Source organism: Aulonocara sp. 'chitande type north' Nkhata Bay, linkage group LG3, assembly GCF_057382095.1.
Source record: "Aulonocara sp. 'chitande type north' Nkhata Bay isolate Kocher_YH1m ecotype deep benthic linkage group LG3, A_spYH_male_GT1.1, whole genome shotgun sequence".
Taxonomy (NCBI): Eukaryota; Metazoa; Chordata; class Actinopteri; order Cichliformes; family Cichlidae; genus Aulonocara; species Aulonocara sp. 'chitande type north' Nkhata Bay.
In genome coordinates this window covers 74042999-74061722 of record NC_141346.1, presented here as the reverse complement: position 1 = coordinate 74061722, position 18724 = coordinate 74042999, and the positions used below count along the sequence as shown (strand labels likewise).

Here is an 18724-nt window from a genome sequence, read left to right as displayed (position 1 = left end):
CAGTGGGCTGCTCTGCTTGTGCTGTTGTTGGTGAAGCTGAAGTGAAAGCGAATGTTAAAACAATGAAAAGTGTCCACTGCAGCCTCCATCTGAGCTTGTCATGTTCTTCTTCTTTGATCCTTCGTGTTTGTGCTGAACACTGCTGTCGCTCTCTTCCCTGTTCCCGCCCACTTTCTAACCAATCAGCATTGGAGCGTGCACAGCGTCGTCCACACTGAGCTTTGTTGTGAGCGCATGGACTCGTCTGCAGAACATTTGTATGGGCTCAAAATGTGGTCATAAATATTTTGTACTTGTAAATCAGGATTTGTATGTGTAAAAAGAATTTGTGTGTGTGTAAAAAAGATTTGTGTGTGCGTGAAAAAAACTTTGTATGTGTAAAAAAGATTTGTGTGTGTGTGTAAAAAAGATTTGTGTATGTGTAAAAAAGATTTGTGTGTGGACTTAGCCAAAAAAAACCCCTGCAAGTTACAAGTACGAATTTTGACCCTATTTTTCTTCCTTTCATCTGATTGGTCAATGTCATGTCAATCACAAATGTAACTATCCAATCAGAGAACAGATGGGTTTGGCTGTCGGAGGGGCACTTTTTTGACCTGACGTTCCCGTCACAAGTGTCTTCTAAGTGAAGCTACCAGGTTCAGGTCCAGCTCTGTTTATCTGGAGCTGCAGTAAATGATCCGTCCTCACAAAGCAACACAGACACCAGATATGCAAACACAGCATCATACAACACAACCAAGAGATCCAAAGAATTATCTCTGCATTTCTGTGGCTGATGCTGCTGGAACGAAGCTGTTTGAAACCTTGTTGTTCTGCACTTTGGGACCTGAAGAGGAACCTGAACCTCTGTGCAGAGGGTTCAACTCTGAGGATTCCTGTTCAGTTTTGTTATTTCACACGGCAAAACTTGACAACTTTATGATAAATGTACGACTTCAATGTGAAAAATTCATTTTTTTCTCTTGTTTGTTTGAAGCTGCTTCCTGTTGGCTTCAGCTGTTTGGAGTTTCCATTTTCTAAACTTCTACATTCTGAACCTTCTTCAGCTCTGAACAGATGATGAAACACTGAATGATTTCAAGCTCACACTTTGTCTAATAAACTTACATCTTTCATTTTTTATTCAGATTGAAGGACTGTGGTTTGTCAGAGATCAGCTGTGATTATCTGGCAGCAGCGCTGAAGTCCAACCCCTCGTATCCCAGAGTGCTGGACCTGAGTGGAACCTACAACAACCTGCAGGATTCAGGAGTGAAGCAGCTGTGTGTTCTTCTGAAGAATCCACGATTTGAAACTCTGAGGTCAGTCACATGTTTTAGTTGTGCTGAGATGAATATGATGTGAAAGTTGTGCTGACACTGTGGATCAGTAGGCCCACACACCTCTAAACAGGAAGTCTGGTTCTACTCTTTGTAGAACTTCTGATCCCTGATCCTCTGAGTCTGACTCAGTAGATAATGCAGAGTTCTGAGCTGATGTGGGTGAGAGGACTCAGGCAGCCTGACAGAGTTGATGTCCAGGTCTTCCCTGCTTGTCCTGATACACATAAACATGAGTATCCTTGCAGGTCAGATCTCATCAGTCACACCTGTTAGTGCAGTTCTCCTCTAGATTGTAGTGCTTGTAAAACTAGGATGATTTTAGGAGCCTGGACCGCAGATCTAAGGGAAGATATTACTTGGAAAGACTAAACCAACCTATTAGAGGTGTTCGGACTAACATAGATAAATACTCAGATTTACACCTTTAGTGTCTCACAAAGGGTTGAAAAGTGAATGTGCACAGAGAGGTTGGTGGTGAGACGGGCACTTCCAGCACTGTAGATGTGATCCAGCTCAGTGTTCATGGAAATAATCCGGAGAGCAGGATTCCTTGATGAATGTCACATCTTCTTAAAGTTATAATCCACAGGGAAGACTGTGAAACTGTCGATCTGATATCTACTCAACCAATCAGGTGTTTACATGCCCTTCACTGATCTCCAGCCCCACCTTATTATCAGTTTCTCTCTCTTTTACATCTGAATAATCTTCACTTCACATTTCAGTCAGTTCAGATTTCATTAGCACGTTCACTTTAGCATAATCCATTTTAATCCAAACACCTTTCTCTTTAAACTCTGTTTGTCAGTCACAGTATATCCAGTACAATCCTCTTTTTCACTGCGTCACACACATTCAGAGATCAGAGTGTCCTGTGTGTGCTCTCATTCACTCACACTCACTCTCATATGGCTGAAGTCTGTTTGTACACAGGCTAATCTGGGACTCTCCACCATTTGACCCTAGAAATAAAGAAGCTTCTTGGATGAGAGGTGAAAGGCGAAACGACTTCAAGAAACTTAAAGAAGTCCAGATGCCTTTTTTTCTAAGCTCTTTAGATGACTGCGAACCTTCACAAACACCTCATCAGTGGGACTCTCAGAGCTACCAGCCCTTTGCTACAATCACAAAGCTCTTCATTGAAATCAATGATATCAAAGCTGGAATCAAGCTATAGCCATATACACTGGTAAAGACTTCTTATCTCGAAATAATATACTGAAGTGGCAATGCAGAAATTGAAAATAGGCGGACGTGCTACCTATGCTATTAGTAGAATGGACATTGGCCTGCTGGCTAAGGAAGGCCCTGTCTCACATAGAGGTGAGAGAGGCCCCCCTCGAAGCCCCCTCTTTTATCGGGGCTTACTTAGGGTCATATCGGGGACCACACAGTTGGAAGTCTTTTTTTTTTTTTTCTTTGACCAAATAAAGCTTATTTCTGTAGCTGTTGTTTTATACAGCTTTAATGTTAATATTAATGTTTGCTTATGTATGTTTAGGGAGTGGTCTGATGGTACATGTCGTTGTTACATTAATAATATTCAAATAGTAAGGGTATGCTTAAAGATAAGGTAAAAATCATATCATATAATGTAAATGGCCTGTCGAATCCAATTAAACGTAATAAAATTTTAACTAAAATGAAGAAAGAACAAGTACAAATAGTGTATCTACAGGAAACCCATCTAGACTGTAAGGAGCATGAAAAACTGAAAAGAATCGGTTATACAACAGTTTTCTCCTCTTCCTATAAAACTGGACGAAGGAGAGGAGTGGCTATCCTGTTATCAAGCAAATTACTCTTTGAAAAAATATCCGAGATAAGTGATAAAGAGGGACGTTATATGTTGGTAAGGGGAAACATTGAGGGGAACCCAGTCACGTTGTTAAATATATATGCACCCCCTGGAAGCGATATTTATTTCTTTAAGAAAATTATAGATGTGATGGTAACAGAGACAGTAGGTTTCCTAATTTGCGGAGGAGATTTAAATATACATCTACAACCAAAGCTAGATATTTCCAATAGAAAAGCACAGAATACTAAAACATTAATTAAGAATATAAATACATTGATGAAGGAGGTGGGACTAATTGATATATGGAGAGACTTGCATCCCTACCAAAGGGATTATACTTATTTTTCCTCATCGCACTCGTTATACACAAGAATAGTGTGCTGGCATTACGCATTTTCTGTTCTGCAGCAGTTTGCCCTCTTGTGGTTGTTTTTGTGTATTTTTTTTACTCTGTAAGATCTAGCCAGAGGCAGTTTCACCTCCGTTAATCTGTTGCCATCCATGCCTTCACAAGTTGATAAACGGCATCATCTGTGAGTAATATTGTTTGTTATCACTGAGACAACTTGTGTGCATTATTATTTGTTGTGAAGGCGTGATATAGTTTGTAGTTAGAATTTAATTTGAATATGTATATAACCTAAGCTAGTAAGGTTAAGCTAGCTCACTTGCCATGTGGTTTCTTTAACGTTTTGATCATGAGTGTGATTTCATTTGATGTTTTATTCGGGCACTCACTAAGCAGATAAATATTGCGTTCATATTTTTGAATATGTGTTTGTTATACTGTATGTTGATGCAACATTTTTATTGGTTTATTTCTGGTTTTGTCAACAGTTTCACACTTTTTCCTTATTAAATCATCCAACTCGACACATTGGCCTGTTCCCTGGATTTTGATTAGGAGAGTGTTTAGCTGTCTGTATAGCTGAGTCTACGTTCACGAGGACAACGCTTAGTGAGGACAGAACAAATAGATTATTTCATAACTTTTGGGAAAAATAAAGATAAAATAAGCACTTGTGCAATTGGAACAATAGAGTTAAGCGATCATGCACCAGTATACCTGTCTGTTGATTTAAACGTGCAACCAAAACTCAATAATTGGAAATTAAATTCAAGCTTACTGAATGATCCTCACTTTAAAGGACAAATTAAGAAAGAGATTCACTTCTATATGGAAACTAATGACAATGGTGAGGTGTCTCCTCCTATACTGTGGGATGCCTTAAAAGCTGTCCTGAGAGGGAAAATTATAGCAATATCCTCTTATAAGAAAAAGATGAGAAATAAGAAATTAGAAGAGCTACAAAATAAGAATTAGAGAAAAGGCATGAAAGAAAAACATCTCAGGATATATTGGAGGAAATTAGGAAAACAAGAAATGAAATAAATGATTTGACCACATATGAAATTTAAAAAAAATTAATGTTTCTTAAACAAAGGTATTATGAGGGAGGATCAAAAGCAAAGAATGTATTAGCCTGGAAACTAAAAAAGAAAATAGCAGATAATACAGTTCACAAAATTAAACATCCAGTGACAAAACTAATAAAAAATAAACCAATAGAAGTTCAGAGTGCATTTGAAACATTTTATAAGACTCTGTATGCTAATAACACAGAGAGTAGTATAGTTGAAATTAACAGTTTTTTAGATTCTCTTGATTTACCAGTACTGAATGAAGAACAGAATAAAACTTTGATTGAAGATATAACAGAAAAGGAACTAAGAATAGCAATAAGTAAAGTTAAAATAAATAAATCTCCAGGATCAGATGGATATACGGCAGAATGGTACAAGGAGCTAAAAGAAGAATTAATACCAGTGATGCTTCTAACAATGAATTGGATCCTAAAGAAGGCTCAAGTACCTTCTAGCTGCAAAGAAGCAATTATCTCTGCCATCCCAAAAGAAAACAAGGATAAATTAGAATGTGCGTCATATAGACCAATATGTGTTCTTAATACAGATTACAAGCTGTTTACATCTATCATGGCTCGACGATTAGAAAAGTTCTTACCTAATCTAATTCATAATGATCAAACAGGTTTTATTCGAGAGCGCCAAATACAAGATAATGTACGACGGACATTACAAATTATTAATCATATTCAAAAGAATAAAATAGAAGCAATGGTAATCAGTATCGATGCAGAAAAATCATTCGATTCAGTTAATTGGAACTTTCTTTACCGAGTCTTGCATACATTTGGCTTTCACGAATATATAATTAAGACAATACAGGCACTTTATGATAACCCTACGGCAAGGATTAAAATTAATGGCTACCTATCAAATAGTATTAAGCAGCAAAGAGGAACAAGGCAGGGCTGTGCGTGCTCACCATTATTATTTGCGTTATATCTGGAACCATTGGCTCAATATATAAGACAAAATAAAGAAGTAGAAGGTATTAATATCCATGAAAAGGAGCATAAATTAGCCTGCTATGCAGATGATATTTTAATATTTTTGGGTCAACCATCAAACTCTTTACCTAAATTAATGCAATCATTTGAATACTTTGGTCGACTATCTGGATATAGGGTTAATATGAGTAAAACACAATTGCTTAAGTACAATTATATTCCATCAGAAGAAATTAAAAATAAGTATCAATTAGCATGGCAAACAGAGTACTTTAAATATCTAGGAGTCATAATACCTAAGGGTCTTACAGAACTATTAGAACGAAATTATTTACCAATACAGAAAAAAATTAAGGAACACACAGCGAGATGGAATCTAATTCCATATTTAAGTTTATATTCGAGAATAGACTCAATTAAAATTAATATTCTTCCTAAATTATTATATTTATTTCAAACATTACCAATAGAAATTAACCAGAAACAGTTTAATGAATGGGATAAAATTTTGTCAAGATACATATGGCAAGGAAAAAGGCCCCGAATTAGATTTAAAACCCTACAACTTAACAAAGGAAAAGGGGGTGGGGCTTACCTTCTCTTAGGGAATATTATTGGGCAGCACAATTAAGGCCTATGATATGCTGATGTAATCCTTCATATGACGCTCAATGGAAAGTTATTGAGGAGAGTCTGACCTCCATCCCCATATAAGCTATTATAGCAGACAGAAGCTTGCAAAATTTAATAAAAACTATTGAAAATCCATGGATCAAGTTGACTTTTAAAATTTGGGAAACCGTAATAAAAGAATATAAACTAGAAGAGGATATAGCAGTTCTTAAGTGGTGTGCATATGACACACATTTTGCTCCAAATAAATTGGACACCAGATTCAAAGATTGGACATATAAAGGATTAACAGCTTTATGTATGGTAATGGAGGAAGGCAGACTAATTAGTTTTTGCTTTTGCATTAGATTTTGACTTTGTTAACTACTAGAAGACTAGAGGAAAAATTAGTTACATTAATGGAAACAAAAACACACTCCCTATATTTATTTATTTATTTTTCTTTCCTTTTTCTTTTTCCTTATGTATTTTTTATTTATGTTGTTTGTTGTTTTGCTTCTTTTTCTTTTCTTCTTCTTCTTCTTTCATTCTTATTGTATGGATATTTTAGTTGTTTAAATATAGAAAAAAAATAAAAAAAATATATGTACTGAAAGATAGCTGAAGTTGATGGTATTGTATAGTGATTCTAAAATGTCAATTAAAAAAAAAGCTGGAATCCAATGAGTCCAAGTCTTCTGCTGATTCAGCATCACATTCATCTTTGCTCCTTGTTCTGCATCCCCACCATGGACTTCATTCCTTTCCAAGCCAGCCTTGAGTGTCCTTTATTCAGCTCATCCTCTGCTTTACTTTTACACCTGATTTTAGCTGCTTTTCTTCTCTCCCTCATAACAAGACAGCTTCTTCTGCCTGAGAACATGTTGGAGTGATTTACTAATCCAGGGCTGATTTTTGGGGAAAATAGTTCCTGTTTTCAAAGTAATCCCCATTTTTCCCAGAATGAAATGTAAGTAGAAATAAATAGAATAGAATTAGAATAGAATTCAACTTTATTGTCATTGCACATGCACAGGTACAGGGCAACGAAATGCAGTTTGCATCCATCCAGAAGTGCTTTAGTGATATAGATATATTACAATATATATTAGCAATAGTATAGATATGTAAGTATATTACAGAAATGGGTCTATTATGGTATGTTATAATGTACACGGTATGAAGTATGTTGTGAATATTCTATAACTAAGTATGTACAGGCTGTAGTGAGTACAAGCTATGTACAGGCTATGAACAGGATATAAATATGAAAAACTATACAGAATATGAAATAAATAACTTTACAGAAATTTGAGATATACAGCTATAAAGTGATCTAAGTGAGAACATGAGCCTTTAAAAAGGCTCTTCTGAGGCTGCTGCCAGTGGTCAAAGCCTCCAACAAAGCTCTGTAAGTACATATGTGATCATAGCTTTAGTTTTTAAATGTTTATTCTAGTTAACACAGATCAGGTGGAACAACTCAAATAAAATATCAAAAATATTAAGTGGTCATCTGTACTCAGTTTGTTCAATACTGAATACAATGGAGCACAAATTGTCCACGTTTCTGAAATATTTCTGGGTGTAACTGTCACCAAAGTGCAATTTAGACCTGGCCTGTGGTTGTTATCTAAGTGATAATCATCAATTCTACTAAAACAAATACAAAATAAAGAAGTTTGACACATTCTGTTGATATCAAAAGCACACTGAACAATTCAGTGTTGTTTTACTGCTGTTCTCTCTTCACTTCTTCTCCTCTGATTCTCTCCACATGTTGCTCTGCATCAGTGCTCAGTTTCCTGACAAAACAAGATGAAATATTGCTAAATATAATAGTATCTCATTACACTTCAACATAAGTGTTTTATTTTTGTAATTGTTTATCTGTTATTTTTCAGACTGAGTCACTGTGACCTGTCAGAGAGAAGCTGTGAAGCTCTGGCCTCAGGTCTCAGCTCTCAGACCTCTAATCTGAGACAGCTGGACCTGAGTAACATCAACCTGAAGGATTCAGGCGTGAAGCTTCTGTCTGAAGGACTGAAGAGTCCACGCTGTACACTGGAAACTCTCAGGTGAGATCAAGCATTTTTCTTTCATCAACTGACAGAATTAGCAGATTAATAATAAGGCAGTCCTCTAATAAGAGGAGAAGTGGAGGTGTTTTGAAGGGCAACGTACTCTTATGTTAACAAGACAGGAAGTAGTTCCTGGGAACTGCTTCCTTTGTTATTGTCTAAGTAGAAACATGATGGTGAAACAGTGATGAGTTTGCAGAGGTGGATCCACACAACACAACAATGCTGTTGCGTGCTGAAAGCAGACTTCTCACAGATTCTGAGGCTGCAGGTTTCATCACTGTCCAACCAAAATTCACTGAACCAGCAGTAAATGAACGTCCAAAACTAAGCTTCATGTTTAAAAAACAGATGATCAGGGGGATTTGTGTTTACATCTTTTTTGTGTGATCTGTTCACCTGCTGTTTCAGCTGTTTGGTGGTTGTTGAGATGGTTTTGTGAACTTTTAGCTGAGATTCTGACGTTTCTGTAGATACCACACATGTCTAATTACTTTGTACAGCATGAATGGCCATAACGAGGTTTTTAACAGTAAGAAAAGTTGTAAAACTTCAGAAAATATAGTTAAAAGTCCAAAACCTTCTACGTCTGGTGGCTTGTGGTAAGGAGCAGATCAAACGAGTAAAGAATTACGTTATAATTATAAATGGCTTCAACAGCACATTCAGGTCTGTGAGACTCATTCAGACACTGAGCCGTGGCTCTGTGCTACATGCACATATTTCTGCATCTCTGCCATTCAGACACACTTTATATATAGTTTATTTTATGTAGTATTCAATACTGAACTGTACATTTAGTCTTTTTAAAGGCAGCAAGTTTTATTCAGTGTTTTCATAAAAGCCTTATTTTTATCCATTTATTGCTATTAGGAAGAACACGTGAGGTTTAAGACCTGGACCAGTTTGAAACCTTTTGTCCTCCACAATGGAAATGGGTGGAAATAAAAATGGGTCTCACTTTAGCCAGCTCCTAATTTTATCAGTTCTGCTCTCAGCGTCTCCTGTATATCTCCTGTATAAATGTTGCACTCAGCTTTGTGCTCTCCAATATCACTGAAATGCAGCCAGATGCTGCTCATTTTGCCTTTTCACTCTTTCCTGACACGCTTGCATTTCAGTACAGCTCCCATTTCTCTGTGTACTGGTCTCTACCACTACCCTTGCTGTCTATGGAACATGTCCTCTTTCACATAATGGTATGATCCCAGTCTGTCTCTGAAAGTGTTTGGCCACATGGTTTGCTCATCAGAATAAAACCTCAGCCGTGCTCACATTGATTATCAGCAAGCCTGAAAATTCATCAATATTTGACATATGAAATTATCTCATGGGCTGGATTTGGCCCACGGGCCATATGTTTGACACCCCTGGTTTACACAGTTTGGTATTCAATGTACAAGTGAGCTAGCTCTCAGCTAACTAGCAGACAAGCTAACTGCTGGGACTGCGTCTTTCTAACAAGAGCGTCAGACACTCAGACTGGTTTCCTTTGTGGATGATGATGTGTTCTCACACTGATCCTTCATGCTGATGCTGCCATCCACCCACTGCTCCTGGATTCCTCATCATCATCTCCATCAGCCCTCACAATACTCCACCTTCTTCAGCTTCATGTTCAGCAGCCTGGATGGACAGTAATTCTTTCCATGGGTTATGGTGGGACATTGAGAGCTGAAGTCAAACAGCAGTGAGAATGAAAGACTGATTCATTTCTATTTAGTCTTGTGCTGTGCAGCTTTGTTCAGAGCATTAAGGCCCAGCAAAGATTACTGAGGTCATAGAGTCCTGATGAAACCTGTGTGCTTATAGAAACTGAGACCAGATGGACCAGAATAGAAGGACATTAAAATGAAGTGTCAGCTACACAAAGGCAAAGCTATTCAGTTGTTGCTGTGAGTTATTTAAATGGAGGATGGAGTCAGACTTTAAGCTGCTGGACTCAGTCACTATATCCTGTTGTCCTCATAGAACCTGGACACACAGACTCACCTGTGACACAGTGACACACAGTGTGGGCTATACACACACTAGAAAGTGGATCAGTCACACTTGTGCAATCATTTGTTGTGCTGGGAAACCATGAACACTTTGAATCACATTAATGGCTTTGTTACAGCAACATTCAATCATGAGTTCAAAAGTAGTGCATTGTGTGAGAAGTGCAACATTCAGTGTGCAGAAACAGATCAGGTGCTTTCTAACAGCAGTGTTCCCTTTAACACAGCAGCAGTTCAAATATTTCTGTCAGTCTGAGCTGAAACATGAATCTAATCAAATATCAAATCAAAGTTCTTTGCCTCTGCCAGGACGTTAACATTTGATCTAGTTTTTTACAAAGTTCCCTCAGCGTCCAGAGCCACCAACATACCTTTGATCAACAGCAAGTGAACATTTATAAATGTGTGTTTGCAGAACAGGAAGCAGCAGAACTATTGTTCTGTTATCAGGCAGCAGCACAAACGCTCATCAGCTCATTTACTGTGCAGGACTTTGAGTGTGTGAAGTGTGTGTTTGTGCTGGATTTCCTTTGGAGAATCTCAGTCAGAAACCAGACAAAGAAAAACTCTTTCAACAGTCCAGGTTGAGTTGACAACATGAACTGCATTTATCTTCCTCTGACTGACATGTTCTTCCTCCTCTGCACCGAGCCAGCTGCTAGGACTCACAAGCTCATTGACATTTTCTGATGATAAAGAAACTCTCTTCTTCTGCACAATATGAGCAGCAACAGAGAAGAAGCTTTCACAGGTACAGATGTTGCAGCTGTGGCCAAGTACATGTGCTGCATGTTGGAGCAGAACTCTAATGGACAGGCCTCTGTACTGATGGTGGGCTCTGCTCTGTATCCACCACACTGTTCTCAGCTGAGTCTTCCTCCTGTTCACACTCTGATGAAGCACCAACAGGGCCAACTTCTTCTCTGGTGGCTCGGATGTTGTTGCTTCCACAGGTTTCCCTCCAACAACCCTCTGTTCCTGCAGTAAGTTCAGTAAGATCTGGGTAAACACTTGAGCTCCTTGAATCTGGCTCCAGCAGCAGTTTTCACATATACAATGTTGGCATTTTGCTTGCGTGTCTCCAGGTCTGTTCTGAATGTAGACTTGAATTTGACCACGTAGGCGGGGTCATCATCTGAGCTCTCCATCACCTGAGAGAGATGACAAAACACAGAATCACAGAGCATGAAACCAACGTTTCTCCTCCCAGAAGTTCAGTCACAGACCTGCAACAGAAACAAGAAGATTCAAATGACGCAGAGCTTTCATTTACTTATATCCACAAACATGTCCTCTACATATTCATGCTGTATTTACACACACATACAGAGGCTGTTTGTCTCTCACACACCGACAGGACACTGAGAAATACATCATGTTAAATATACCTGCAGGCTTCCAGCTGTGCACTTTGTCCCTGTCAGCTGTGATCGCCATGGCAACCTTGGTGTTGTGCGCGATGCAGGGACGTGTTCAAAGGCAGACGTCTGGCAGCAGCATCATATTTGATGCACTATCTGTACTGAGTGTGCTGACTTTATTTCAAATGTCCCACTGCTGTGCAACATGAATCACATGTTCTGCACGTTTCTGTAACTCCCAGGTAACCATGGTTACCCAGCCACGCCCAGTAGTCTCCAGAGAGACCAACAGCTGGTTCATGTTGTAACGCCGTGGCTTTCGTAGTCTCTCCTTTTTCTACAGCTCATGTGTTCTTCTTGTGATGCTGCGTCTTGAGGCTCATACATGCCGTCATTTGTTGATCCTAAGAACGTTCCTCAGACCGACTTCTTCAACAACAGATAACTTTAGTTGTATCAACACTGCCTCCTGGAACAGTTTAAAATGAACATGTCAAAGATCTGTACCTGTCTCCATGTTTCTGTCCCCGCCCCTTTCTTTCTGTCCTGGGTCATGTGAGCGCTGCAGTAGTATTAGGCCCACCCTCAATGCTCCCATTGGCTGAGACGCATAATGACGCCCATTTCAAGCCAGCACTGATCAACATCCCTCCTGTGACCCATGGCTTTTATATTCAGAGCCAGTGAGCACTTTCACAATAATCATGATTTTAAAAACTGTGATTAAAATAATTGCTGACGTTAATCAGTTAATGAGTTAACGAGATAATAACAGGTTAAGTTGCCCTAATAATTAGACTTTGGTGACAAACTGATGTGATCTCCATGTTTCCTTTGTTGGACTGTGGGCGAGTGTCAGAACTGAATGTACTGAGTAACATGTAGAGTTTAAACATGTGTCAGTTCCAGTTTTAGAGCTCTAAAGTGCAGCTATCATGTTAGGAATATGTTAGGAATAGACAGGAACACTGAGCACACTGAGGTCAAATCTTTATTTTACCACTTGCTGCATTCTTGATGTTCATGAATTCAGCAGCTTCATGATTGTCTGCAGCATTAATCTCATATTTCCATTAAAAGTGTTGAATTTGACTGTTTGATGTTCTTTATGATCTCTGGCACCAGTTCATCTGTAGGCTGAGCTCAGTCCATCCATTTAGTGAAATGATGTTTAAAGGTCTCCTTGTTCTGTGAGCGTGCACAGATCCTGAAGCAGAAAGCCTGGGTTACAGAGAAATGATCATCACTGTGATGATGCTCATCATCTCTGACTGGGATTTGAGGTTTTGTCAAAGCAGCAAAGAAAGCCTGGCTATGTTGGACTGGGTGTGGCAGCAGCTCCCAGTTTGAGTTCAGGAGACAGACACCCTCTCTACTTTGAAGATCAGCTTCAAACTTTCCTTTTTGATAAAGCTTATAGTTCGAGCTGGATCAGGTGACCCTGAACCATCCCTTAGTTATGCTGCTATAGGCTCAGGCTGTTGGTGGACTTCCCATGATGCTCTGCTTTCTTCTCCCCTCTTTTCACTCCTGATGCTTTTATATGTCACTACTGCATGTCCTTAACTTTTGTCTCTCTGTTTTGTTCTTGTCTCTCTGAGCTCATCTCTTCCCTTTCCCCTCACCCTGCAACCAGTCATGGTAGATGCTCCTCCTGGAGCCTGTTTTCACTGGGAGGATCTTTGTGTCAAAGGGAGTTCTTCTTCCCACCATCACCAAGTGCTGCTCACAGTGGAGGCGGTCACCTTACACTGTTAAACAGCTTCAGATGACTGTTGTTGTCTGTTGGGTATTGTCACTTATAAATAAAGTTACATTGAATGGATGTAAATGGATAGATGTTATTGTGACAAAGAGAAAACAACTGTTGACAGATAGATTGTTGTTTTGTGTGTTTGCAGTCTGTCAGGATGTCTGATCACAGAGGAAGGCTGTACTTCTCTGGCCTCAGCTCTGAGCTCCAACCCCTCCCATCTGAGACAGCTGGACCTGAGCTACAATCATCCAGGTGACTCAGGAATGAAGCTGCTGTTGGCTGGACTGAAGGATCCAGGCAGGAGACTGGACACTCTCAGGTATGGAGAGAAAATCTGATAGAGGAGGAAGAGCTGGAAACATTTCCCGTGTCTTTCACTCACTTCCTGTTTGTTTCCTGCAGATGAGACATGAACAATCACACATGCAGGAATATTTTCAGGGACAGACACACTAGTCTAGCTGGATAGTTCATGGATATTTATGTAGGGGTCTCCAAGGAGTCTGTTTGCAGGAACATTTAGGTCACAGGTGTACCTGATATAGATACCAGTGTACCTAATAAAGTGTCAGCTAACATTTGGAAATGGAAGCTTAAATAATGACAAACTGTACATTCACAGCTGAAGTCACAATAAATTTGTTCTCAAGTGCACATTTTTCTGTTATTGTTCTCAAACAACAGAATGAGAATGAAATATTGATTCTAACAGGGCCCATAAACAGCATTAGCTTAGTAGCATTAGCTTATCAGAGTTTCCATCATGGTCACACAAATCCTTAGCAGAGAAAAGTGGCCTACTTAGCAATAGCTGCTCAAGTTGTATAAAGAAAGGGAAAACAGTATTAGCATTAGCTGCTAATGGCAGCTTACTTAGCATAAACTCTTCACATCTTTATAATGCAAGGGAAAGGAGTCACTCATGGAAGCCTATTTAGCATTAACGTCTCACATCATTATAACACAAGGGAAAAGGGTATTAGCGTTAGCTACTAATGCTTATTCACCTCAAATTAGCTTTAGCTGCTAATGGTAGCCTACTTAGCATTAACTCCTCACTAATATAATGCTAATTCACATCAAATTAGCATTAGCTGCTCATATTGTTATAAGGAAAGAGAAAACGGTATTAGCATTAGCTACTAATAATTATTCAGCCCTAATTAGAATAAGCCTCTAAAAGCAGCCTACTTAGCATTAACTCCTCACATCGTTGTTACCCAACGGAAAAGAGTATTAGTATTAGCTACTATCATTTTTAATAAGTAAGAGAAAACAGTGTTAGCATTATTGAATAATGCTAATTCACACTAAATTAGAATTAGCTATTTACAAGAGCGTACTTAGAATTAGCCGCTCACATTGTTAAAAAGTAAGGGAAAACAGTCTTAGTATTAGCACATAATGCTAATTCACGTCAAAGTAGCATTAGTTAATAATGGCAGCCTACTTAGCATTAACTGCTCACTAATATAATGCTAATTCACATCAAATTAGAATTAGCTGCTCACATTGTTAAAAGGGAAGGGAAAACAATATTAGCATTAGCTGCTAATAATTATTCACCTAATTAGAGTTAGCCCCTAATGGAAGCCTAGTTAGCATTAACTCCTGACATAGTTATAATGCAGGGGAAAAGGGTTACCATTATCGGATAATGCTAATTTACATCAAATTAACAATTGTTAATAATGGTAGACTTCGTATCATTAGCTGCTGTCATTCTTACAAAGCAAAGGAAAACAATATGAGCATTAGCTGCTAATGCTTTTTCATCTAAAATTAGCATTAGCCACTAATGGCAGCCTACTTAGCATTAACTCCTGTGGAGAAGGGAAATTATTTTACTGCTATTGTTAAATAATTGTCATCAGTACCATTGCATTAAGAATATAATCTGGAGTTTATATTGCATTCAGATGTTTAAACAGTGTGTGTCTTTCAGAGAGACTAAGTTGCAGGCTGACAGGAAGTTGCAGGTTTGCAGAGTGTGCCTTTTGCAGAACTGAAACCGAAAGCAGAGTCTAAGTGTAGGTTATTTTGAGGAGCATTTGAGGACGAGACACAGACAGTTAAGAGGTGACACAAAGAGCATGTGAGGTCAACACATACACACACATTAGTCAGACTTATTTAGAGGAGAGATCAGTTATGTCTAGACAAAAAAGAGGAACAATTCACTTTGAGACAAGAACGGAAAGTACCAAGCCATGAAAATAGAAGATGATTTTCTGGGTGAAAAGTCATGATGATGTTGATCTGATCTATGTATAAAATGTACCGGTGACGCATGAAGGGGCGTCAGTAAACAAACCCTGATGCTATAAAATATCTGTTCATGCTTTGATTAAGTCGAGGACTACTGGCTGTCTGCGTACAGAGTGTCTTCCCACGCGTGTATTCATTAAAATCATTGTTTGACCAAAGAGCTTCTGGACCAAGAGTGGTTTGTACTCTCCCTCCTCAATTTTGAACCTTAACATTTGGGGGCTTCGTCCGGTGGTTGAGGAGGGAGGATTGGAGGTGTAGACGATGATGTATGGTCCGTTGTGGTCAGACAGGCAGGCGTGACCCGGCAACCAAACTGAGGGGACAGGCGCCTTTAAAAAGAGGTAGGCACAGGCCTGTTGATTTTATCCGAAGTGTGCTGAATTGGATGATAAAATTAAATGTCTATTCAGTAAAAGTTGCCGGTAAATGTCTGCTTTGATTTTGATGAGAATCTCATGACAGTACTGAGGATTTAAAAGCAGTTGGACTGCTGGTAATGATTGAATGCGGTTGGACCGCTAAAAGGAAAAGCAGTTGGACTGCTCAATGTTTTTAGTATCTTAGGGAATTTGGTTATTTTTTGGTTATAAGGTTGGACCTGCTTCAGTCTTACACTTTGTCGGGTGTTGATTGTTGTTTCAAAGTATTATAAATTATTTTAGAACGGAACCGTGGGGGTTCTAGGAAGCGCAGAGCCCGGAGGTTACGCTCCCTCCTTGTCGTGGACGCGCGACATTGACCTGTCGTCGAACAGGGTTAGTTCAGTTTGGCTTAACTGTGGGGTACAGGGCATCCTGGAATTAAGCTAGGAGTTAGAGTCTCCTTACCGTTTGGAACGGTACCTGCGCTTTTTTGGTCAGAAGAAGTTGGACTTCGGGCGTGTAACTTTAACCTAAAACTTCAAAGTTTGGGTTGGTTGACGCTTTTAAATTGAGTTAGGGATTTTAGAAATGAGGCCAGAAACAGTTAAAGTCTTGATACTGGTGAATTGGTCGCAAAAAACTCAGGGAGTTCATCCGCTGGGCGGTTATTTTAAATTTGTCTAAATTGTGTAGGCGCTAAAGCTGACAGATCTGACAGTGGTTGTAAATATAAGACGTCGTTGTAATATAGAATAAGAAAATTTGGTGTGAGAGATCTCTGTGTGTCGAGTCAGTAATGCACTGACTGCCTGCTGCTATTTTTAGACGGTGTGTGTGAGTGTGAAAATGCAAATGAGTAAGCAGTGAACTGTTTAAGCCACCGTTGGTTTTACAAATACTGCTGCAAACATTGTTGAGTGTGTGTTTAAAATGCCATTTATGTTTATTAGAGGACTATAAATAAAGTTTTGAGTTGCCGTAGTGGATGTATAGTAATTGACTGAGTTTGGATGCAGATATATAAATATATTGAGTGCACTGTGTATACTTAAGATTAACATATTACTTTCAGTAGTAACTTCTCTCCAGCAATAGTTGCTGGTGTGTTTTATTTTTTCAATTTCTTGTGTGAATGCGGTGACTAGAAGGTTTTGAATGATGAATAAAGGTGTGAGAGGTATTTCTTGGGTGATGTAAAGTAGGATGTTTTAAAGTTTGAAAGTGTTTTTAATTTAAGAGATGCATGAGTGATGTTATAAGAGTTTAGTTTATTTAAAAGGTGTGTGTGTGAGAGGATTATGAAATCATTGTGTGAATGATGCTAGATTTTAGATCAAAAGTTAGTAGAATTACAGAGGGTTTGTAGATTGTAAATACAAAATAAGTTTGATTAGCCTGGAGAAACAGCAGAGCAGCTGCGTGCTGTGTGTGTGTAACAGGAAATGGTGTGGGTGACAGGAAGTTTGCATGCCCATATAAGGTGACGAGTGAGCACCCAGAGAGAGAAACAGATGAGCTAAACTCTAGGCAGATTAAGTATGGAGGTTTTGAGAAAAGAAATGAAAAGGATATTAATTGTATGTTTTAGTGTGTCAACACAGATTACAGATAAATAAAGGTGGACTTCTCTCAACCTGGAATTTTGAGTACGGCGCCAAAACCACTAGAGTAGCATAATTGGGAGAAAACAGGCCAGATTTTGGCTTAAAATTTTACAGCTTGACCTCGCACTTGTCCCCATCCTGAGAAGAAGCTCAAAGGACAGTTAATCTCCTGATGAAGACCGACAGAACATCGTGGACTTGAGAAGAATTAATAGCAGGCAAAAGACAGTGCAACGGAAACCACACTGACGACACCAGCAGCAGCATGTAAGGAACCACGAGGTGGAAACATGTACTGTAAATTACAGGCTGGGCAGTTGAACAGTGGGATAATGAACGGTGGTAAAGCACTGGACATTGATTGTCAGATTTGCCATGCTTGGAGTAATCTTGAAAGAGATGACTGAGAGGATCAACAGGAAAGAAGAAACCACGTGATGAAACATGCACGGTGGACAGCAGGCTGGTAAGAACAGTGTGACGTGACTGTTTAAAGGCACTGAATGTGGTATTTTGCCAGGCTGGGATTTGATCCAAAAGGAAAATACTGAAGAGAAACAGAGAAGAAACAGACTGTGTTTGCTGGAATTCAAGACAACAAAAGGACACTGAGAGAAGAGGACGGTGACCAGTGAGAGGCGAAGCTGGACGAGTTCGACTGTGAGAATACAGGGTGTAATTGGACTGAAAGTGAAGCTTGAACTCATGATGGTTTAGAGATGTCCACCGTCACAAACAAAGAGGTAAACAAGAATAGAAAACACACATAGACAAAGTGTTACATGTGAAATTATTTCTGGAAAGAATCAGAAGTGAGATAGTTTTGAATTAAGAAATCAGGGAAAAGATGCATGAATTAAACCTGATTATAACATACAGAGGCAATGAAGAAAGCAGCTTACACTCACTGAACAAAATACATAGGAAAAGCAATGAAGACCTGCTTACACGTATATACATAACATAAGTTGGGATTTCTGACCAGAGAAAGGGAAACGGGTAGTTTAAGTACATATGATAATAATGAAAATGTCTCAGTTGTGTTTCTATAGGGGCGAAACAGATCTGGATCAATTTTCCACGTGCAGCGGTCGGAAGAAACCTGTAGGTTAACTTGACTGGACATGCCAAGGCAAGTTTCTGGTTGAATTGTTTACAGCGCCATGTCTCCATAAACAT

General features: G+C 39.0%; 2 protein-coding genes across 3 annotated transcripts in view; one reads left to right on the top strand and one right to left on the bottom strand.

The window, feature by feature from the left end:
* LOC147337001 (protein NLRC3-like) overlaps positions 1 to 18724 on the bottom strand; it is a 618167-nt gene that overhangs the window by 481513 nt on the left and 117930 nt on the right. The window lies entirely within an intron of this gene.
* The window catches only part of LOC147337006 (protein NLRC3-like), a 97595-nt gene that overhangs the window by 69566 nt on the left and 9305 nt on the right, over positions 1 to 18724 (top strand). For both annotated transcript variants that reach the window (XM_086287177.1, XM_086287175.1), the window contains 2 exons: positions 8015 to 8188; positions 13454 to 13627. In XM_086287177.1, coding sequence (XP_086143303.1) covers positions 8015 to 8188; positions 13454 to 13627 — 348 coding nt within the window. The remainder of the gene's footprint in view (positions 1 to 8014; positions 8189 to 13453; positions 13628 to 18724) is intronic.